A 24,557-nucleotide genomic window follows, 5' to 3' on the forward strand; every position below is an offset into this window, starting at 1 on the left:
TCCCGCTACCCAGGCCAGCCGTCACTGTCACACACAGCAGACACCCCTCCCTAGGCCTCCGCCACAACAAAGGAGAGGAAGATTATCAGCCACAATGGAAGGGAAGATTATCAGCAGAAACACCTGGTGCTAAGCAACTCTGCTGAGCAGTTTCTGAGAAGCCATTCAGGGGAAGAAATTGGACTGGGCTGGATTGACAGACACATGGGCCATGGGGCTTGGTGCTAAGTGACTCACACAGGTCACGGGCTGGGGGCAGCCTCTTGCCAATAGACTGCAGTCTGAGAGCAGAGCCACAGGCTTTGGCTGAAGGACATTCTCGGGGGCTCTTAGGGGAGCCAGCTGCCATGGCGCAGCAGGACAAAGGGCAGGTTTCTGGGACTGAAGAGTGACTGGAGGGCACGGGATTCTGGCTGGAAAACCAGGGAGACGACTGGGAGGGTAGGCAGGGTGAGTTTTACACTGTGAAAGGATGTAAGTGCATGCATTTGTGTAAAGGGGAAACTGCTAGTGCTAACGATACACCCTTCACTGAGGAAGGCAGGCTGCCAAGTGGAAGGTGGGTCTCAGACAGCCTTACAGGCAACTGAGAACAGGGGCAGGCGAGCGGGATGTGGCGGGAGCGGGCGGTGGTGCTGGTATCGAGGACCCATGTGGCTGCCTGGGGCATGTCATGGTGGCCCCAACACAGAGACAGAGGAAGAAAGAAAAAGGTGCTTTTCTATCGGGTTTCCCCAAAAATAAGACATGGCTGGACCATCAGCTCTAATGCATCTTTTGGAGCAAAAATTAGTATAAGACCCGGTCTTATATAAGACCTGGTATCATATCATATCATACCATATCATACCGTATCATATTGTATCATACTATATCATACTGTATCATACTATATCATATTATATCATATTATATATTACATTATATATTAGACCTGGGTCTTATATTAATTTTTGCTCCAAAAGACGCATTAGAGCTGATGGTCCGGCTAGGTCTTATTTTCGGGGAAACACGGTATATCTCTGTGTCTTCCAGGATTTGGTTAAGACAGGGACACATGCTAGTGGGGCCCTCAGAGACCACTAACCATAGCCCACTCTCCGCTAGGCAGTGCTGTTGGGTAGAAGTCGTTTACCAGAATGGAAGTCTGTAGCAGTGTTTTAAAAACTTAAAACTTGAATTGGGAGTTGGGAATTCCAGGTAAAGAAAACAGTGTTTAGGAAGACCTGGAGGGACTAGAGCAGAGTTTGGGAGTGATTGTGGAGACCACCTGGGGATGGGAGGGTGTGCTTGGCAGGAAAGCAGGGTCAGGACAGTGGGCAGGGCTCTGATGGCCAGGGCCAGGAGGTGGCAGCTAGACTGCAGAGCCACTCCAAAGAGCAGCATCTGGCCTCCATGGCCTCCCAGCCTGGGCTCCCCCTGCCACCAGCTCCTTACCTGGCTGTCCAGGCCCAGGAAGATGAGCATCATGAAGAACAAGGTGGCCCACAGCGGGGAGAGAGGCATCATGGTGACAGCCTTGGGGTAAGCGATGAAGGCCAGCCCAGGGCCTGGAGAGGAAAGAGGGAGAGAAAGGTGCTGGGTGCAGTGCACCCCTCATTCAACTGCTACTGGAATCCATCATTTATTGGAGGGCTTTCTTTGTGCCAGGTGCGGTGCCTAATTCTCACGCAAATCACTGAAATCTCCCAGCCACCCTATGTAATGCGACTAATACTGTGATGACGGCCATTCTGTAGATGAGCAAGCAGAGGCAGAGAGAGGTAAGCCAGGGTCTGGAAAAGTCAGGATTAAAACTCAGGTTGGTCTGACACACAGACCTCCCTCTGCACAGACCTGTCTCTGCTGTTCTCACTGGGGTGGGGGTGGGGGTTATTAAAATGCATGTTCTCAGGCCCAGACCAGAAATGCTGATTTCAGGCAGTCTGTGGTGAGGCCGGGACCAGGCACACGACGATTCCAATGTAGGTAGTTTGCAGTCCAGGCCTGGACGAACGCTGTTCCACCCAGGCTGCCTCTGTCTTTGGGTTCCTTCCTTCACTTCCCAGTTCCACACTCACTCCTTTTGGCTTCTCCACCTAGAGAGCTGGGTTAGCATGTCCTCAGGTCGAGCTTTATTAATGTCAGGGGAGAGCTGCCTAATGTTCCAGCCCCGCAGCACATCAGTCAAGGGCACAGACATGGCAGCCTGACGGCTTGGGTTCAAATCCTTGTTCTTTACTGTCAGCTGCACCTCAGCTGACAAAAAAATGAGGCTACAAAGTCCCACCTAATAAGGTAGTTTTGAGGTCAGTGAGATGATGTAAACTATGGAGAAAGCACTTAAAAAGCTACATGCTAAATAAACACTAGCTCTGATTTGTTTTTGTTTTACCCTATAAGCAGCCTTATTAAAGAATAATTAACCTACAAGAAGCACTCATTTGAAGTGCACGGTACAATGAGTTTTGAAAAGAGTAGACACCCAGATGGCCACACTGCGATCACAACGGAGAACATTCCCATTACGTCCCCCCACCCTCCCACCCCCACCCGGGCTCTTCTACAATCTCTCGACCTCCATTCCCTGTCTCTGTCCTTGATCTGGGTTTTTTTTGTTTTTTCACCTTAGAGTATCTTTGCTCATCTTACCTAGGAGTGGAATTGCTGGGTTTTATGGCAATCGTATGTTTAATTTTCTAAGAAATGCCAACTGATTTTCAAAGTAGCAGTGCCATGTTACATTCCTACCAGCAATGTTTGAGTTCCAGTGGCTCCACATCCTTGTCAACACTTGATATTGTCAGGCTTTTAAATTTAGTCATTAAAGCAGGTGTGAAGTGTTATATATCATTATAGTTTTATTCTGTATTTCCTTGATGACTCACGGGGTGAAATGTCTTCATATATTTTTATTGTCCATTCACATATCTTCTTTTGTGAAGGGACTTTTGAATCTTTGCCCATTTTTTTTTATTGGGATGTCTCCTTTTATTGAATTGTGAGAATTCTGTATATTTGAGTTATAAATCCTTTATCAGAGAAGTGTTAATGAATATATTCTCCCGCTCTGTGGCTTGCCTTTTCATTTTCTTGTGTTTTGTGAAGAGCATAAGTAAAAAAATTTCCAATTGTTTGTTTGTTGTCCTTTCACCCTGTTACCTTACTAAGTTCAATTATTAATTTTTTCTGTATGTTTCTTTGGATTGATTTTCTATGTGGTTGATTATGTTTATGAATAAAGACAGTTTTTATTCTTCCTTTCTAATCTTAATGCTTTTTATTTTTCTTGCCTTATTGCACTCTCTAGTATATCCAGTATTATATGTAACAGGAGACAGCATATATGCTTGTTTTGTTTCTGGTTTTAGGAGAAAGCATTCAATATTTAATAGGAAATTAACATTGGTACAATACTGTTAATTAAGCTATAGACCTTATTCATATTCTAACCGTTTCTCCTTACATCCTTATTTTCTGTTCCACTATCCAATCCACGATTCCACATTGCACGTCATGGTTGCAGCTCTGTAGTGTCCTCCAGTCTGTGACAGCTCCTCAGCCTTTTCTTTCACGACCTTGACAGTTTTGATGGGTACTGGTCACTATTTTACAGAATGTTCCTCAATGTGGGTTTGTCTGATGTTTTCTCATGATTAAATAGAGGTTATGTAATTTTGGGGGGGAGGGGCAAGAAAAGCATAGAAATGATGCTGTGTCCTTCTCAGTGTATCACCATATTAGCAGGTACCTGTCAGGTAAACCTTATCACTGTTTACCTTGATCACCTGGTTAAGTTGGTACCTGCCAGTTTTCTCCACTGTTTTTCCCTTTATAATGGGTAACTATCTTGAGGGGGATATTTTGAGATTCTGAAAATATTCTGTTTCAAGCCAAACTTTTACCTGTTGCTTTTAGCAGCCATGGGTGGATCTTGCCTGCGACAACTATTCCTGCGGTGCTTGCCTAATGGGGTTGCATTTTCTTCATTCCTTCTGTATTTATTAATTAGAGTCCTCTGTAAGAAAGAGCTGTCCCTTCAGAGCCATTTATTTATATACTTATTCAGTCTTTATTTCGGTATGGACTCATGGATATTTAATTTATTCTGTGTGCCATAATCCAATACTGTCATTCATCTTGCTATCTGTTCTAATTGTTCCAGGTTTCCTGTTGGGAGCTTCTTTAGGTTGATTCCTGGTCCTTTGGACATGCCTCCATCCTTTTTCTGAACATGTCCTTATTTTCTGACACTACAGAATATTCTAGCTTCATCTTGCCCTGCCCCAGCACTCAAATCAACTGCTTCTCCAAGGTTATTTTTATTGGAGAAGGGTGTTTAGAATCCAAGATCTGGCCACTAAGTATGCATATGCTCATTGCTCGTGGAATGTCATTGCTCACAGACCCTGTAAGCACACAAAAGTAGGAAATGTATGTATGTATATCTACCTGCACACACACACACACACACACACACACACACACACACACATTTCTGTATATATTATGTTGGTGCAAAAGTAATTGCGGTTTAAAAGGTTACAAATAATTGCAAAAACTGCAATTACTTTTGCACCAACCTAGTATTTGTATATATATTAAAACCGTGAGTCCATGCTGATACCTCCAATTCTAACATAGTTACTTCCAGCTGCTCCACTTTCCTTATTTGTAACTTCTTTCTCAAACAGTGGAAAACCTATCTCTAACTATCTATATTGACTGGTTTGTTCAGTCCTAACATACACAAACAACAGGTGCAGAATCACTAACACACACCCCTGTCCTCCTAACAAGGATGCCGTACAGTTATTTTTGTTTTCAGCCTTATAATACCCAGCGAAAATACTGTTTCCCTGAAATTTACTTAGGTTAATTCTTTTCTCCCCCCATTCCCTTAGGTGTGGTTACGTTATTCATTTGTAATGCAGTCAAGTTCATCTGTTACTGTTTGTAGTCCCTTGGGTTCCCACCCACGAAAAGTAACTATGTATTTTGGGTGGCACGTGACACATTACCCTGGTTCTAAGAGTCAGAGCTAATAAAAAAAAGACACACTCAGAGGACTGTTGCTTCCTTCTCAACCTTATACCTTATTCCTAATTCCTCCCTTCTTTCTACCCCTTTTCCACTCACTCCCTGGAGGTAACCATTTTCTTTAGTTTCTAGTTTAATCTTTCTGTATTTCTTTTGCACAAATGAGTAGACATATTTTCTTATATCCCCTTCTTTCTTACATGATGGGTAGGATACTATAGATATTTGCTTTTTAGACTTTTATACATACGCACAGTTATAATTTAAATAACTATTCACAATAGTTAGTAAAAACAATTACTCATATTAGCCAAGACATGAAAACAACGTAAGTGTTCATCAACGGATGAATGGATAAAGAAGACGTGGTGTGTATGTGCAATTGACTCTTATTCAGTCATGAGAAAGGAGATCTTGCCATTTCCAACAACATGGAGGGAGCTTGAGGGCACTATGCTAAGTGAAGCCAGACAAAGACATACTGCATAGTACTCTTACTTATTTATGGAATCTAAAGGGAAAAAAAAATCAAACTTATAGAAACAGAAAGTAGAAAAGTGGTGGCTAGGGGATGGGGAAAATAGAGAGAGGTTGGTAGAAGGGTATAAACTTTCATCTATCAGATGGTCAAGGTCTGAGGATCTAATGTATAACATGGTAACTATAATTCTTAACACTGTATTGTATAATTGAAATTTGTTAAGAGAGTAGAACTTAAGTGTTCACACTACCTCCAAAAGACAAATATATGAGGTGATGAACATCTAAAATATCTTACAATCTTATTTGTCAATTATACCTTAATAAAGCTGAAAAATAAAATAATACCCCTAAATTTCTATTTTCTTGATTTTAAAAAATCATGAATGGGTGTTAAATTGTATCAAAGGCTTTTTCAACATCTATAGAGATGATCTCCTGATTTTTTTTTTCGTTAGATCTTTTCATTTATTTCTCTTCTCCTCTTCCCATTTGTTAGTTTTTGAATATTTGGTTGAATGTGTTTTTTCACATCCTCAGGTGCTTTTTTTAGTATATTTAATTCTCTTTGGAGTGTTGACTTAACAGTTTCTTCTACTTTATGGTTGGTTTTCAGAGAGGGAGCATGGGTCTTCATTGATATGTGGGAAATTTCTATGCCTGATTTTCTGTAGTAGCTCTGTATGGCTTGACTTTTCTCATGTTTGTGTTCATGTTCATGTTCAAGTTCAAGTTCATGTTCATATTCATGGGTATTTTAACATTCCTAGCTTAACAGTGCCCTCTTCTGTCAGTATAGCAAAGTCCAGGTACTTAAGCAGGGTTTTGTTTTGATGGTGGGGGAAGGTTGAGCTCCCCCTTCCCACACCCAGAGTTTATGGTTCTCCTTTATTTTGCAGGACTTTACATTTTATCTCATTTTCTTGGTTTTCCCTTCACCATCTAGATGTCAAAGAGTGCTTCTCCCTTTCTTTTTGCCTGTTTTCTCCCCCAGAAGCTTTGTTTCTTAAAGCTGTGCCTGTCCCTTTAAATGGCCCAGGCCCCTTTAAATCACATATACTTTGATTCCCTCCTCTGTAGTCCCTGCTAAGGGATCTGTCTGGATCCTTTCCAGTACTTTCAGATTTAGAGTGTATTTAATCTTTCTAGCAATTGCTCCAAATCACTCTGAGGTCCCTCCATCAGCCTGTCTTCTGTCTCCCCCACAGTTTTTCTCAGTTTGCCTTTGCTCACCACAAAGCCTTGCAGCTGTGAAGGGGTGGGTGGCAGAGGGAGAGATTGTGCGCTGGGATTGGTGATTTTTCTTTTTGTGACAGTTATCTGCAGCTTCAACGTTTTCTGTCTTTACGATACACAGGAGGCATGGCTTTTCTTTCTTGTTGTTTGGGGAAAATAATTTGGGATATAAGTAGCTATATAGCTGTCATTCATTGTCCTCAGATACTAAGAATTGTTACTCTTCTAATTTTTAGAAGACTGTGTAAGATTGATATTGCTTTCTTGGATGTTTGATAGAATTTACCATTGAAACCACCAGAGTCCGAAGTTTTCTTGGCAGAAAGGTTTTTGATGAGGGATTCAATTTCTTTAAAATATATAGTACTTAGTTTTTCTATTTCTTCTTGAGTCAGTTTAAATAAATTATATTGTTAAAGAAATTTGTCCATTTAATCTACATTTTCAAATACATTAGCTTGAAGTTGTTCATAATATTCCCTTATTCTCATTTCTAATGTTTGTAAGATCTGTAGCCATCTCTCCTCTTTCATTCCTGATATTAGTAATCTGTGTTTTCTCTCTTTCTTTCTTAATTCGTTTTGCTAGGAGGGTCACAAATTTTGTTATCTTTTCTAATATCAAATTTTTGAACATTTTCTCTATTGCTTGTATGTCTTACCTTTATTATTTCTTTGCTTTGACTTACTTTGGGTTTAATTTCTACTTTGACTTTTAGCTTCTTCAGATAGAAACTTAAAATTTTTACTTTAAACACTTTTTTTAATTAGGTATTTAAAATTATAAATTTTCCTGTAAGCACTTTAACTGCATCCCCTGTTTTTGATATGTTGTGTTTTCATTACCATTCAGTTAGAAACATTTCTTCTTTGACCCATGGGATATTTAGAAGTGTCTTGCTAATTTACATATACCTGGGGATTTTCTAGATACCTTTTCATTATGGATTTCTAATTTAATTCAGTGGTAGTCTGAGATTATACCGCATAAGATTTCAATCTTTTGAAGTTTACTGAGACTTATTTTATGGTCCAGTTTATGTTCTATCTTGGTGAGTATTTCATATGCATTTAAAAATAATTGTACTCTGCCGTTGTTGGGTGCAGTGTTTTATAAATGTCAATTAAGTCAACTTGGTTGATAGTATTCAGATATTTCTATCTTTATTGACTTTTTATATACAAGCATACCTCGTTTTATTGTGCTTTGCTTTATTGCACTTTACAGGTATTGTGTCTTTCAGAAACTGAAGGCAAGACCCTCCACCAGCAAAATGATTGTGACTCACTTTATTGCAATACTTGCTTTATTACAGTGGTCTGGAACCAAACACACAATATCTTTGAGGCATACATGTACTCGCTTTATTGCAGCTGTCTGGAACTGAATTTGCAATATCGCCAAGGTACATATGCCTGTAGTTGTTCTACCATTAGTGAAACAGGGGTGTTAAAACCTCCAACTATGATTGTGGGTTTGTCTGTTTTCCCTTTTAGTCTGTCAGCTTTTGCTTCATATATTTTAAATCTCTGTTATTAGGTACAAACACTTTACGGATTGTATGTTTCATACAATCCGTAAAGTGTTTGTACCTAATAAAAACCTTAAAAGAGGATTGCCCCGTTTATAAACGTTATGAAGTGTCCCTTTTTATCTCTAGTAAACACTCTTTAACTTGAAGTCTACTCTAAGACTCATATAGTGAAGCCAGTTTCCTTATTCTTGTGTCTGCATAGTACACATTTTCCTATTTTTTTACACTTTATCTGTGTTTTTAAATTTAAAGTGTGTCTCTTTTAGACAGCTTATAGTTGAGTCTTGCTTTTTTTACTCATCTCTGCCTTTTAATTGGAGTATTTGGTCCATTTGCATTTACTATAATTATTGATATAGTTGGGTATAAGTCTACCATTTCTTATTTGTTTTGTCTCCCTTCTGGGTTTTTTGGGGGCCTTTGTTTGTTTCTTTACTCTCTTGCCCTCTTTTGGGATAATCAGTATTTTTAAATATTCATTTGTATTTCATCCATATGCTTTGTAGCTCTATTTCTTTTTATTATTTTTATTATTAAGCAGTGGGGCCAACAACATGCATCTGTAACTCATCAACATCTACCTAGAGTTACTAACATGTCGCTTTACACTGCCACCACGCATATGATACTTTCCAGTTCTAATGATCGTTCTGACACTTTCTGCCTGGAAACAGACTTTAGGACCTAACCATATCAATAATCACAAGATGCAAATAGACCAAATGCTCTCATTAAAAGACAGATGATCAGACTGAATAAAAAAGCAAGACCCAACTATAAGCTGTCTACAATGTCGACCTCCAGGAGCTGGCACCCTGACTGGAAAGGTATCAGAGAAACAGACTGAGGGACATGTGGGTAAGATTAGCAAATCTGGGATGCGGGGCTCCTAGCAGGACAAAATCTGAACCCTGCAAGAAACACGTGCTATATTCCTGGCTTAGTCTGTAGGTGTTCTGCCATCTAATTAGGTATTTTCCAGAAATCATGTCTCAGAAAGAGCCCTGGTCCTTCTGAGCAAGATGAGGTGGCTATACATCCCTTGCAACTTGCAATTTCTCCAGGTGGCAGGGGCTCCTAAGGAGGATATTGGTCTGATCCACACCTCCATAGAGGAGCCTTACCTGCTGGGCACCAGGAGCAACAGGTAGGTGAGGCACAAGAGGCCAGAGCCAGGCTGTACCACCTATGGGCTGTGGGACCTTGGGCGAACCGCTTCGTGCTGTAAGCTACAGGACCCTCATGTGTAGTGGGCACAACGAAGCCCGGAACTAGTGTCCCCTGGAGTTGTGCAGGGCACATTCTGCATGGCCACGAGTGGAGGCCCCACCGAGCACCTCACAGGGGTGCTGTGAGGACTTTGTGGGGTAGCATTTAGAAAACCATCACCCTAGGGCCTGACAAGTGGGACAGAGTAAATCAATTACGGTACACCCATCTGAAGTACCACACAGCCATTACAACTCATGATGAGATCTCTGTTTGCTGAGGCAGAAAGCTCCTTATGCTTTATTGCGAATGGAAAAATGCAGCCTACAGAATAGCAAGGATAATTTGTTCCAGTTTCCATCTACACAAATAGAGCTATATATGCATGGAAAATCCTGGCAGAAAAACTGCAAAGTGCTGTTGGATTTGGATTGGAGACTTTCCCTTTGTCAATATTTCCACATTTTTCTACAATAAATATGCTTTCAATGTGAAATTTATAAAAATCGAGAAAATGTATTTTTAGTCGGTTCTTTTCATTTCTATCCATGACTCCTCTTTGAGCTTTTATCTATAAAATGAAAATACAGTTCACCCTTGAACAAAGCAGGGATTAGGGCACTGACCCCCTAGGCAGTCAAAAACCCATGTATAACTTTTCACTCTCCAAAAACTTAACTACAGTCATCCCTAGGTATACGGATGGCATTGGTCCCAGGACCCCCCATGGATACAAAAACCTGTGGATGCTCAAGTCTCTTATATAAAATGACACAATGTACAAGGTCTGACAATTAACTTCACGAACTCATCCTAGAAAGAGTGTTACATACTTCATTGCTGAATATCACTATGGTCACCTTCACAGTACTCCCCTTGGGAAGTTGTGCACCAACGCCAGTGCCTAGTCCACCCTTCAAAGCAATTTTGGAACTCTTTCTGGAATGGCCATCAGAGCTGTCGTCGTATTACCCTTGATGTCCTGAATGTCATCAAAATGTCTTCCTTTCAATATTTCCTTTATTTTCAGGTAAAGAAAGAAGTCATTGGGGACCAGATCAGGTGAGTAGGGAGCGTGTTCCGATACACTTATTTGTTTATTGGCTAAAAACTCCCTCAAAGACAATGCAGTGTGAGCTGGTGCATTGTCGTGATGCAAGAGCCATGAGTTGTTGGCGAAAAGTTCAGGTTGTGTAACTTTTTCACGCAGCATTTTCAGCACTTCCAAATAGTAAACATGGTTAACTGTTTATCCAGTTGGTACAAATTCACAATGAATAATCCCTCTGCTATCAAAAAAGGTTAGCAACATCATTTTGACTCTTGATTTGGACTGATGGAACTATTTTGGTCATAGACAATTGGCTGACTTCCATTGTGCACTTTGACGCTTTGTTTCCGGGTCGTATGGGTACACCCATGTTTTATCACCAGTGATAACACGGCCCAGTACATTGTCTTGCCTTTCCAAAAGGTCTTGGCAAACTTTGTCTCTCCTTTGCTTTTGTTCATCGGTGACCTCCGTTGGGACCATTTTTGCACACACCTTCCTCATGCCAAGATTTTCAGTGAAGATTTTCCTGTTTCTCTATTGATGTTTACTTGGTCTGCTATGCTTCTCACAGTTAGCCGATGATTTTGACACACAATTCAATGAATTTTTGCAATGTTTTTGTCAGTTCTGCTCATTACTGGATGCTCTGACCTCTCTTCATTAGTGACACATTCTCTCCCCTCAGAAAAATGTTTAATCCATGTGTACACTGCCATTTTTTTTTTCATGGCATCTTCCCATAAACTTGGACTAACATGTCCCTGATTTCACTTCCATTTTTGCCAAGTTTTACAAGAAATTTTATGTTTGTTTGTTGCTCTAATTCAAGCTTGGACATTCTCGTGATGGCACACAAAAAAACACAACAACAATAATGAACGCCACCCAGCAAGACACCGCCACATGTCGACATGAACACGTCTGTGAGACACCGATATACCAAGGTTATGAAACCTTACCGAGCTGTTTGTACAGTGCTGCCAATGTAAGCCCACGGTGGCAAGTTCATGAACATAATTGTCGGACCTCTGCATCTGTAGATTCCCAACCATGGATCAAAAATACTGTTTTCACTAACACTCTTAAAATGCCTATACTACCCAAAGCAATCTACAGATCCAATGCAATCCCTATCAAAACCAATGGCATTTTCATAAAGTTAATACAAATAACCTTAAAATTTGTATGGAACCACAAAAGACCCAAAGAGCCAAAACAATCTTGAGAAAGAACAAAGATGGAGGTATCACGCTACCTGATATCAAACTATACTACAAGGTTATAGTAATCAAAATAGCACCATACTGGCATAAAAACAGACACATAGATTAATGGAACAGAATAGAGGACCCAGAAATAAACCCTCACCTATATATTCAATTAATGTATGACAAAAGAGGCAAGAATATGAGTATACAATGAGGTAAAGATAGTCTCTTCAATAAATGGTGTTGGGAAAATTGGACAGACACACTCAAAAGAATAAGACTAGATCACTTTCTTATACCATATACAAGAATAAACTCAAAATGGATTAAAGATTTAAATGTAAGACCCCAAACCATAAAATCACTAGAAGAAAATATAGGCAGTAATCTCTCTGGCATTGCTCTTAGTAATATGTTTTTGGATATATCTCCTTGGTCAAGGGAAACAAAAGAAAAAAATAAACCAATGGGACTACATCAAACTAAAGAGTTTTTGCACAATGAAGGAAATGATCAACAAAAAGAAAAGACCACCTAAAGAATGGGAGAAGATATTCACCAATGATACATCTGATAAGGAGTTAATATCCAAAATATTAAGGAACTCATACAACATAAAAAAAATCTGACTGAAAAATGGGCAGAGGACCTGAATAGACATTGCTCTAAAGAGGACATACAGATGGCCAATAGACATATGAAAAAATGCTCAATATCACTAATCATCAGGGAAATGCAACTTAACACCACAGTGACATATCTTCTCACAACTGTCAGAATGGTTGTCATAAATAAATCAATAAACAACAAGTGTTGTTGAGGAAGTGGAGAAAAGGGAACCCTTGTGCATTGTTGCTGGGATTGTAAATTGGTGCAGCCACTATGGAAAACAGTACAGAGGTTCCTCAAAAAATTAAAAATAGAACTATCATATGACTCAGCAATTCCGCTTCTAGGTATGTATCTGGAGAAATCCAACACTAATTTAAAAAGATATATGCACCCTTATGTTCACTGCTGCAATATTTACAATAGCCAAGATACGGAACCAACCTAAGTGTCCATCGATAGACAACTGGATAAAGAAGAGTGGTACATATATACATAAAAAGAATGAAATCTTGCCATGTGTGAGAATATGGATGGACCTAGAGGGTATTGTGCCGAGAGAAACAAACTCATAGGTACAGAGAACAAATTGATGGTTGCCAGAGAAGGAGGAGTGTTGGGGGGACAGGAAAAAAGATGAAGGAATTAAGAAGTATATATTGCCAGACGTAAACACAGTCATGGGGATGTAGAGTATAGGGAACATAGTCAATAATATCGTAATAACTATGTATGGTGTCAGATGGGTACTAGATTCACTAGGGTGGTCACTTTGTAAGTTATAGAAATGTCTAATCACTATGTTGTATACTTGAAACTAATATAATATTGTATGTCAACTGTAACTGAAAAATGAAAAAATTAAAAAAAAATATTGTTTTCAATCTGTGGTGGCTGAATCTACAAATGTGAAACCCAGGGATACAGAGGGCCGACTGTATATTGAAAAAACATCTGCTTATAAGTGAACCCATGCAGTTGAAGTACACTATATTTAAGGGTCAACTGTAGCGATAAAAAGAGTAATGACAGTGCTGTAGATATTCTATCTCACTCAGCACCTGAGGCAGGAATTAGGGTGTTCATTTCACAGAGAAGGAAGTGGATTCTCAGAGAAGGCAAAGCTCCTGTAGAGAAGGCAACGTTCCCTCCCCATGGGGCTACCCTGCAGTTCAATGTGTGGAAGGAGCACGGAAGTTTATAAAGTGCCAGGTGCCCTGCCCACAGTGAGCAGAGGATGGCATGGTCACAGCATGGACTCTGGAGCCAGATGGCCTGGGTTTACCCAGCTCTGTCCCTTTGAGCTTGGGTAATCTTGGGTAAGTGACCTCACTTCTCTGAGCCTCAGCTTCCTCATCTGTAAAATGAGGGTAGCAGCAGTGTCACCTCAAAGGGCTAAGCCAATGAACACATGAGACAGCTCTTGTCCAGAGTAGCCACTAGATGATTGACAACTTTGATCATATTAATATCCTCTGGTCTAGCTCGGATTCCTGATTTCAGCAGGGATTGTTTCAACCGTGTTTCCCTGAAAATAAGACCGAGCCAGGCCATCAGCTCTAATGGGTCTTTTGGAGCAAAAATTAATATAAGACCCCATATTGTATTATATTATTATGTTATATTATATTATATTACATTACATAAGACTCGGTCTTATAGTATAGTAAAATAAGACCAGGTCTTATATTAATTTTTGCTCCAAAACACCCATTAGAGCTGATGGTCCAGCTAGGTCTTATTTTTGGGAAACACGGTATCTCTGACACAGCATCCAGAGGAAGCTGGACCCTAAGTGGTGACAGTGCAACTCAACAATCAGCGTCCTGCGCTGATGTCCACACCCCCCACCCTGCCTGCTTGGTGTGCCTGCCAGACAAAAACAGCCTCATCCCAGACCAGAGTTCTCAACAGAGGCAGTGTGGCCGCAGGGGTGCTTGGGATTGTCACACTGAATGGTGGCATGACTTGCATTGAGTAAATACAGGCCAGAGAGGCCAGGCTCCCTGGGCTGCTCTGGATAAATGTCCCACCAGACATTTTTGTAGGTGAAAAACCTATTTAGACTCATCTGAGATTAGAATCCAACTCTGTCATGTAAACAAAAACTATTTTTGTTCTTTTTAATATGCACTGAATTTCTCCATAATTCAAACACCATGTGAACCCAGGGAAGCATTACCACCATTGTACACAATCTCCTCAGCAACAGTAACCCTGCCTGTGGTGCATCGGATACAAACACGCATCAATCTGTACTTAAGAATGTCACACTCAGAGTGATTCTGCATCTAGAAAAGGGAAAGGGAGAGAGAGGCGCTTCAAGCAGTGGCCTCAGCATGTGCAAAGGCTCTGGGGTGGGAGGGAGGGAGCTATGTCATGGAAGTGCAAGCAGGCCATTGCGATGGGGCAGAGTGAGTGTGGGTGAGGCTGGGGAGGCCGCAGGAGCTGGGCAATACAGGGACTTGGGGCCGTGCTCTATGAGTCCAGCACTGTAAGAGGCCAAGAAAGGCTTTTCCTCAGAGAAGGACATGTGCAGGTTTGCACTGTCAAAAACAATAAATAAATAAAATCACTGTGCAGGGCAGCGCATGGAAAGGAAGGGTCACTAGTGGAGGCAGGGAGGCCATGAGAGGTCCCTGCAGTCACCCAGGTGAGTGGTGACGGTGGTCTGGGCTGGTGGGGAGCCAGGGGTGCTGGAGGTAAGTAGCGTGGCAGTGAGGAGGCAGCATCTACACAACTCGAGGCTGCCTTGGATTCAGGAGTGAGGAGGTGTCAAGGTTTCCCTCCCAGGTAATTCGCAGGATGCGGGTTTGAGGATGAAGGGTGGGACCACCTTGATACCTGACCCAAGAGAAAAATGAGCTGAGAAGGAAGATAATATTTTCCTTGGAACCATCACCTGAAGCCTCCCCCACTTTTGGCACTTACCTGACTCTGCCACCTCGGCAATGGGCACCCCCTGCTCATATGCCATGAAGCCCAGGACTGAGAAGATGGCGAAGCCAGCCACAAAGCTGGTGCCGCTGTTCAGGCAACAGAGCATGATGCAGTCCCTGCAGGGAAACATGGAGAGGGGCTCGGGTCAGAGTGGCTGGAATAGGCACACTTCTGGAACATTCTGTCTGAATACCATGGCCGTCCTGTGGGGGCAGGCAGGGCACTGAGGGCACGGAGAGCACCATTTGCCTGATGAAGCCCTGGTGGTTCAGAGAGGTTAGGCGGTGGCACATGGTCACACAGCTCCTGCTGCACTTCTGGAAGACAAGGTGGGTCACGGAGCAGAAGCAGAGGAAGGGAACGGGAGGGAGGGAGGCTGCACAACTAGTGAAAAAACACCTGGAAACAAACCAACGCTCCTCCAAATCCCTGGTAGGAGAAAACACCAGGGACAGCAAGAGAGAACTGATTTCCTGGGAGCTCAAACAAGAAAGGCAGGAGAAGCCCCTGAGACATGGCTGATCACACAGGGGAGGACCAGGGGCTTCACACTGGAGGGTCTCCACAGCCTCGGGAGGAGACACCTGTCCGCCCAGTTCGCTACCGGAGCAGCACTCCACAAACCTCACTGCTCAGTCCTTGCAGTGCAGCTTCGAGGGAGCAGCCCTTCCAGGGCAGGTCCGTCATGGAGAGATTTATCAGAGCAGTGACTGTCCCCTGACCTTGCGAGGGGCTCACTAGCAAAGAAGTGCTGGCAAAAAGCCATGACGCAGGAACACTCAGACTGCAGATGACTTTGCTGAGATGAAGAAGAGTCCTCTCAGGCTCTGCCTTCTCTCGAGGCCAAGACAGGGGATGAGCCTCTCATCTCAGCCACGGCAAATCGTGCTCTTGGGAGTTAGTCTTACACCACGAGTGAAGCCCACTGCAAAGGAAGCAGCTCCCAAGTGGCCTGTCCAACACGCTGCCCAAGGCATGACGAGCCTGGAGTATCCCGGCAGCGGGGGTCAGCCGCCTCTGCTCACCCTAGTGACCAGGAACTTGTTACCTCCTTCCACGGTGCTTTCCCCTTGCCCGACGGTTCCTGCTGCTTACAGGCTAAGAACTTCCTCATGTTGTGTTTGACCAAGACCCGCCTTCTCCGGTAGGTTTTAAGTCTACCCTCCCAGGTAACCTGGAGCTCCTTTTGGCTTGGGAGATCTGAAGACAGTGGCCCTATATCCCCTTGAGGTCTTTTCTCTCAGTTAAATGTCTCAGTTCCCTTACCAGTTCCTCATCCTGCTTATGGTCTGTGCTACACTCCAGCCTGTCCAGCCACTCTTCAAATGTCACATCCAGGACTGAGCACTAGACTCAAGAACAGAGTAGGACTCTCATGGCCTCTTCTCCTGATACCATACGTTTTGTAATACAGCCACAGGGAACTAATGTTGGTGACTATAACACCCTGCAATGACTCTGGGAATCAAGGGCGGAGTGGAGAGAGCATTGGACCCGTACTTGGGAGACCTGGGTTCCAATTCTCCCGCAGTATCTTTGCTCAGGGCCTGATCTCACCAGCTATAAGACAAGGTGCTCAGGAAGATCAAATCTATTTCATCTTTGGCCCTGTAACAGATGGCATCATTTTCCAGCAAGTAGTCACTCTCCCTACCTTCTTCCTTGAGGTGGAGTACAACTCTGTGCCCCACAGACTTCGGTCTTAATCTGTGACTTGCTTTGGCCAACTGATATTAGCAGATGTGATATAAACAGAGGCGCAAGTGGATTTGTCCTTTATCCTTTCTGTGAGTTGCTATGAGAACTTCCCCAGGGGAGCTGCTGTTCCTGTAGCCAGGACCTCAGAATGTACACACATAGACCAGACTTAAGCCGGGCGTGGACCTTGGAGACAAAACCACACAATCCACAGTGCAAAACAGAGCTTCCTCAGCTGACCAGCAGACTTGGGAGCAATAAAAACAAATGCTTGCTTTGGTAAACCACTGAGTTCTGGGGTTGTTTGTTACACAGCATTATGGTGGCAGTGAGTGACTGATACAGCTTCCTTTAAAGAACTCTTCTGGCACTGTAGACAGAATGGGCTGGTAGACCTGAGGACTTTTTCTGCAAGCCTGATGCATCCCATCTCAAAAGGAAATTTACCTCACCCAGGTAAGTGCAGAGTTAGTCCTAAGGTTGAGATAAATCTGTTCCTCGTGTCTGCTTCCTGACCCTAACTTATCTAACAGTGGGGAACAAGGTGGTACTGGTAAGGACAGCGTTTCTCCATAGCCTCTACATTCTGGAATTCTCCCATATAATTTAGATCTGTAATGTGTCTAGTCCTCTGCTAGGGTTTCTTGAACACTGTGTCACCGAATCCCGAGGTTCAGGGAGGCGTGTCACACATTCAAGGTTTCACAGTCAGCTGGTGGTGAAGGTGAGACGTGCATCCATTTATCTTAGACACTAAAGCTCATGAATTTTCTAGGAGTCACACAAAAAGGATGCTCCCTAAGAATCTAGACTTCCAAATCCTGACATGTGGACAATTATCTCTGAACATCTGTATGGTTGCTGCAAAACAAATGTCCCTTATTGCAAAGCCCCCATCTTCCCAAGAGGCTTCTCACACCAAAGACAGGCTCTGGGCAAACCTGAGGTCCCTTCCAGCCCTGTGTCCCACACCCCTGCCCTCAGAGCACCCACACCTTCAGGGGACGATGCTTAGCTATCTGCCTTCTGAAGTGAGGATTTCCCTGCTGGGTTTGCTCAGTCTCCATTCCTCTAATTCCTTCCCCACAGGGCACCTTCTAGGTGAAAAGCTTATGTAACAAGCGCTTTGAAGTTGGCAGCAGTGAGCCAGTTTTAAAGACCTCTAGAAGCTATTACGCTGTCAGAAAAGAGGGTACTAATTTACTCCCTCTGAGTTGGGAAGACCTGTTCTCGGAACAATTTGGAAAAGGAAATGAAACGAGCCTTTGGATTTGGCAATGTCACCTAGGCGATAAGGTTTCTTCTGCGGATGGGTGGTGGAGAAACCTGCCTGTTGGACGGAAAGCAGCAGCCAAGCACCTCCACCCATGTGCTTGGTGGGGAGGAACATTGCCACCGCCCCGAGACACAGCCTGACGACAAGGCAGTTGTGGCCAGTTCCTCGCCACCTGCTGTAGTTGGGAAAAAAGGGTCACCCCTGTTAGTGAGGAGCAGGGGTACAGGCACCAGAAAGGCCCAGGTTCAAAGCCTTCTTCTATCATGGGCAATGTGAACACGAGCAAAGGACGTACCCTTGGGACTCAGTTTCTTCATGTGTATAATGTCCCTCTCTTCCGTACATGGCAGCCAACACTCGACTAGGCTGGAGGGATGGTGGTGAACACGAAGATGGCGCCCACATCCTCATGAGCTGACAGCCCAGCTGAGGTGATGGACAGAGGGCCTGCGCTGACCGCTGGCTGCTGGTGTGCTGACAGCTGCATGCGGACAGCAGCCCTCTCCGTTCTCCCAAGGGGGTCACACTCAACCTAGATCTGAGGGCTGGCTGCTGTGCCGCTCGCCCTGCCCCGCTGCCTTTCTCTTCTGGTCCACGGCTACCACTTTTTTATTGTGGATGATAGAGGGCTTTCCCTCTCATCTCCCAGACCCACTTCCCTGTGAAGCTATGAAGGTGGAACAGGTCTTAACGACAACCTGGTCTGACCTTCCACCTCTCTAGGACGCCTCTGTCCAGCTGTACCTAATTACTTCTCTGCCCCAAGGTCTCCAGGAACAACAGAACTTGCTGTCTAATGAGGATTGGATTCCACAATAGATTTTCTTTTCAGCATGTTGGACTTTGCACTTTCACTTCCTCAGTTTCCCCAAGTCACAAACTACAGCCTGGGGCTGTGCCATTGCGGTCTGTATCTCCCAAGCGACTGATTTCAGTGCCTCTAATGGCAGACACACAATGCCACATGGCTGACTTAACAAATGGGTTAATGCAGTAATCAGCAAACTAGCTTTTAGAGAGGACACTGCAGAGCATTGGGGTGGGGGTTGGGGACTTTGGCCAGAGTCCAGACTTTACCATATCTAGCTGGGGGGCCACTTCCGTGAGCCTCAATTGCCCAATCTCAAAGATGACGATCATGTGGGAGGCGCTTTATCACAGACTAAAGTTCTTTTGATTGATCTCACTTAAGCCATACAACCAAATTCCTGTCCCACCAGTGGAGTGTGACGTGGCCTCCTCACTACATCATGACGTATATCAAATAGGGTTTGGTTTTCAGACACGGCCAATTTGCTAGTTGAGGAAAACACTCTCATTATTTTAAGAGTGTGTTGCTGATTTTTCTATCGATGCTTTAGTGTTTTTCATATTGATCTATTTGTATTCTTTACATATTATGGACATAAATGTTTTAAGTATTATATTACATGTTGTTAGCATGCCCTTTAATTTTATAGATAATTTTTCTAATTTTTGCAGGGGGAGATATACTACAGAAAAGTATGTAGATAATATTAGTATTAACTTGATTTTTAAATTATAAAAGCAGTATGTACTCAGAGTAAAAATAAAACAAAACATTGAAACTGTGTAAGAGGATACAGGTGAGAAGAAGCCCGTTTCCCTAGCTCTGATTTCCCAGTCTCACTTTCTACAGGCAGGTGACCATTTTTAAGTTTTCCGTGTTTCTTTCCAGAAATTTTAGAAGTTCTAGATAGTTATGTGGACCAGTCTGTCACTTTCTTCCTTTGTGATTTTTAATTACTTTCTTATTTTCTACATCCTTTCCCATTCTGAAATCAATGTCTTTATGATATTGTGATTTATCATCAGTCAGGTGCCAATTAATGACGGGTATACATTCCGGAAATGCATCCTTAGGCGATCTCATCACTGTGCGAGTGCGCTGACACCAACCCTGCACGCCTGGGCTATCTGGTAATACCATGGTGGTATATTTAGTCTGCTGTTGGCAGAAATGTCATTATGTGGTGTGAGACTGTATTATTTCGTCTTTGTCCACAGTTCCTGGCAAAGAGCTCCTAACACCCTTGGAATTTCCCATGGTGAGAGCAATAAAGGTGTCACTTGTTATGTTAATGAGGTGACTTTTGAAAAGCACTAAGGCTGGGTGGGGCCTGGTTGCCAGTGGAGCCAAGCAAGTAATTAGAGGGTTGGAACTTTCAGTTCTACCCCCTGACTTCCAGGGAAGGGCTCTCCCTAGGCACTGAGTTCTACCACTAATGGCCAATGATCTAATTAATCATGCCTATGTAGTAAAACCTCCAAAAAAAGCCCAAAAGGAGGGGATTCAGAGAGCTTCTGGGTTGGTGAACATGTGGAGGTTCAGGAGAGTGGAGCACTCAGCGAGGGCGTGGAAGCGCCATCTGGCTGGTCCTGCCTTGTATCCTTTTATAATAAACCAGTAATCTAGTGACTACAATGTTTCTCTGAGTTCTGTGAGCCGCTCTGGCAAATTAATCGAACCCAAGGAGGGGGTCACTGGAACCTCCAATCTACAGCCCGTCAGTCAGAAGTACAGATGACAACCTGGACTTGTGATTGGTGTTTGAAGGGGGTAGGGGAAGTGTTGCAGGACTCAGCCCTTCACCTGTGGAATCTGGTGCTGTCTCAGGGTAGAGAGTGTTAGAACTGAGTTGAATTGAAGGCCACCCAGCTAGTGTCTGAGAATTGCTTGGTGTGTGGGAAAAATCTCACATACTAGAATTTTTATTCTTAGTTTTACGAGGATTTCCTTTCACAAAAATATTTAATTCTTTAATCAATCTGACACTTCTTATGATGCATATATGAGACAAGGTATGAATATCTACCTTGATTATTTCCCTCCAAATACGTATCCTGTCTCAGAATAACTGGCTGAAAAAACACTTCCCTTCTCAACTAATCTGTGATCCGGGATGGCTTCACTGCCATTATTCCATGAGTTCGTATCTGACTAAAGAGCTCTTGGACTCGACAGAAGAGACGGCGTCTAGCCATTCCTCAGTGTTCATCTACTGTGACCAGGTCCTGAGCTCGGAGTGCAGAGACCTCAGTGAACAGACCATGGGCCGGAGTTTAAGGCTAGGATGCAAATTTCTCTCCTACCTGCACTGCTGAGTGAGTCCCTGGCCTTCCGTGGGTCAGTCTTGTGGTAGAACTCAAGCTACAGGCCTGGGAGAACAGGCAGCCAGGGTCAGACAGCCTTGGGCTCCCCTCCCTCCCCACGTGAGCCCTCTCCCAGTGTTGGTGTTGGCAGTCTGGCCAGCTGCAGGCAGCCAGGGAGGGAGGCCCAAGAGGCTGAGGGGCAAGCAGGTCACCAGCCACTCCAGGAGGGGACACTACAGTAAAGTGAGAAGGGGCAGGAAGCAGGTTTCTGAACAGAAGACTGAAGAACAAGGCCCTTGGTGTCAGAAGACCTGGGTTCCCAGCTTTGCCACTTATTTGCTGTGTGACCTTGGGCAAGTCACTTATTTACTCTGGGATAAAAGTGGGGACCTGAGTAACATTCCAGAGTGCATTCTCTTGCAGCTTGGAATGCACGCTGTTTGTATCTGTTATATTTCTAGCTCCTCCGGTGGCCTACTCTTTGACCCTGGGGCAGGGAGAGGCTGAGAAACAGCCCACCTGTCTCCTCCTGGCCCTGCACGGTGGGAAGACAAATGTGAACTAGACCGGCAACATGGAAGTCTCTCAGGGTTTGGTGGGGAGCTGGCGGGGCCCAGGGAAATGCTCACCTGTAGCAGTTGTTGTTATAATTGTTATAACTTCCCAGAGCAGTCAGACAACCCAGGCAGATGGCATAGGAGAAAAAGATCTGTGTTCCAGCATCTACCCAGACCTGCAGGAAGGCACAAAGAAGTTGGCACAGAGAGAAGTCAGAAGTGAGGCATCCCTGTTCTCTGAAATCCCCCATCCACAGCCACCCGCCAAAAAGACTCGACAAAGGGATAACCAAACTTCCTTACCTTCTCAGGAATGTGTTTTTTTAGGAGTTCTATTCTTGAGGACCACTTGGTTAAATATTAATATTCTTAATTAATTCCAGAATTTTCCAGAGGTTATAGATAATAGTGCACAGAATAGCAAGAATTTGAATGTTTAGGTCCCTGCTCCAGCTCTGTGACCTTAGAAAAATTACTTAACCTCTCTGAGGCTTATTCTCCTCACATGCAAAGTGGGGAATGAACTTCCCTCTCAAGAGTCTTGAGAGGACTCATGCAATGATGAGCATAGGCCCCTGGGACCCGGAGCACGCGCATCGGCACATCGGCTCATTAAACCACAAGGAGTGATTTTTCTTCTTTGTGGTTAAGACTACCACGAGAAAACTGCCATAGGACCCATAGGACTCCGTCCAGGGGGAAGCACTGGCATCACTGACCTGAGCATAGGAGGTGGCATGGAAGGGGCAGGTGGAGAGGGGGAGTCCCACCAAATCTTTATCACCTTTCAAAATAGAAGCATTTTAGGCTTCTTATGTGGTACATATGGAAACCATATTCTTAGTCTCTAAGTTCCCTTTGACCAACACTACTGTGAACAGCGTGACATATACAGCAGGAATTATGGTGCCTTCCCTAACACTTTCCACTGGGGCTTTCTTTGAGACAACTAAACCTCAAATGCGGCTGATGAGACTGATGCTTGAAAATCAAGTGCCACCTAGAGAACAAGGCCTTGCCTAAATACAAATACTAGCAAACATTTACTAAACATTTAAATGTGCCAAGCACCAGTGCTGAGCTCTGTATGCATTACTGCACTTGAATACTCACAGCAACCCTACGTGGCAGGTGCTTTTATTAGCCCCCTTTTACAGTTGAGGAAACCGAGGAACAGAGAGGTTGACTAACTTGTTCAAGGCCACACAGCTGGGAGTGGCAGATACAACACGTTCATGGAGACCTGCCTCTAGAAAAGCATGCTTTATCAATCTCAGAATTTCAGGCGTCTTCAGGTGTAAACTCCCACCCAAAAGGGGACTCTTTTTTGAGTACTTCTGACAGAATAATTTCTACTATACTACTACCCGTGACAGGGAACTCACTACCTCTTGATGCAGCCCCTTTCTTCTTTAGAGAATTCTGACCGTTAACACATTTCTTAAAATGAGAGGAAATCTCCCTTCCTGGGTTCCTGGGTCTGGGGTCACACAGCCCATACCTCTCTCTTCCACATGGTAACACTTTAGAGATTTGAAGAAAGCACCAGTTCCTCCTGAACCCTGGAACACTCCCTTTTCCAGGCAAAATCTATTGCCTTTCTCTTGGGGATTTGATTACATGGTACGGGTCACTCTTCCCTGGGTTTTCTTGAGTTTGCTGCCTCTCAACCTAAGAAATGAATTTTTTCCCTCTAACATAGAGTCATTGGGTTTAGTTCTTAGAGCTAAATGAGGAACTTAGGGCGAGCGCTTTCATGAAGTGTGTGTATTGGGCCGGGGGAGGGGGGTGCGGGTGCCAGCAGATCAGAGTGGGTTGAAACATGAGGAGGAGGAAATGAAAGTGGGAATATAAAAAACTTTTTCAAGAAATTTTGCCACAAAGGGGAGTTGGGACATAGGGTGGTAGTGAAAGGGTAAGTAAAACTTAGGTAGAATGGTAGACACTTGAGGATGCTTATGCATAAATGTTGACAGGAAGGGTCCAGAGCAGAAAAAGCGTGTCAAGACTTAGGAGAGAAATGTACATGCTTTTAAGTCCTCCTGCTCTGTTTCCCCATTTGCTATTTCAGTGGATTCCCTTTACCCAAATCCAGGGGAGAGTGACCTGTGTTGGGTAATCAAACCCTTGAGAGAGAGAAAATAGATGTATTTTGCCCGGAAAAGGGAGAATTCTAGGGTGCAGGGGTCACTGGTGCTTTCTTCAAATCTCAACACGGAGAAGCAGAAAAAACAAAAAACAAGAAAAAAAACAACTGAACAGCTGCTGACTCAGGAAATAAAACCAGATCGAAGGAGATGCCCCCAAGGATGCTTGGCGCTCCCCGTGTCTCATGCTTGTTTTTAATGCTCCTGCAAACTGAGTGTCCTCCTCCCAGACCCTTCACTGTCCACTGGCTGAGTATGCAGGCCAGTGAGAGAAGCCCCCAGATGTGTGGGAAAGCTGGTTTCTCCATAGCAACTGCTCTTCATGGCGAGTGGTCCCCTAGCACAACATGGTAAATAAACAGTGAGTTCAAAAACACCAAAGACTGCTTTCCATCCACACGTCTCATGATTTCCACTTGCAGAGAATTTTTCTTGCAGTTTGCTCACCGAGTATGTTGATACTAAAATGGACATCT

The 24,557-nt window shown here is 43.6% G+C and overlaps 1 protein-coding gene across 3 annotated transcripts in view; it reads right to left on the bottom strand.

Annotated features, from left to right (window-relative positions):
• The window catches only part of SLC6A11 (solute carrier family 6 member 11), a 126,545-nt gene that overhangs the window by 13,170 nt on the left and 88,818 nt on the right, over positions 1–24,557 (bottom strand). For all 3 annotated transcript variants that reach the window (XM_019732651.3, XM_019732652.3, XM_074312988.2), the window contains exons 7-9: positions 22,007–22,110; positions 15,281–15,405; positions 1,438–1,550 (exon numbers count right to left, since the gene is read on the bottom strand). In XM_019732651.3, coding sequence (XP_019588210.1) covers positions 1,438–1,550; positions 15,281–15,405; positions 22,007–22,110 — 342 coding nt within the window. The remainder of the gene's footprint in view (positions 1–1,437; positions 1,551–15,280; positions 15,406–22,006; positions 22,111–24,557) is intronic.

Source organism: Rhinolophus sinicus, chromosome 5 (assembly GCF_057876585.1).
Source record: "Rhinolophus sinicus isolate RSI-liver-muscle chromosome 5, RSI-T2T, whole genome shotgun sequence".
Lineage (NCBI taxonomy): Eukaryota > Metazoa > Chordata > Mammalia > Chiroptera > Rhinolophidae > Rhinolophus > Rhinolophus sinicus.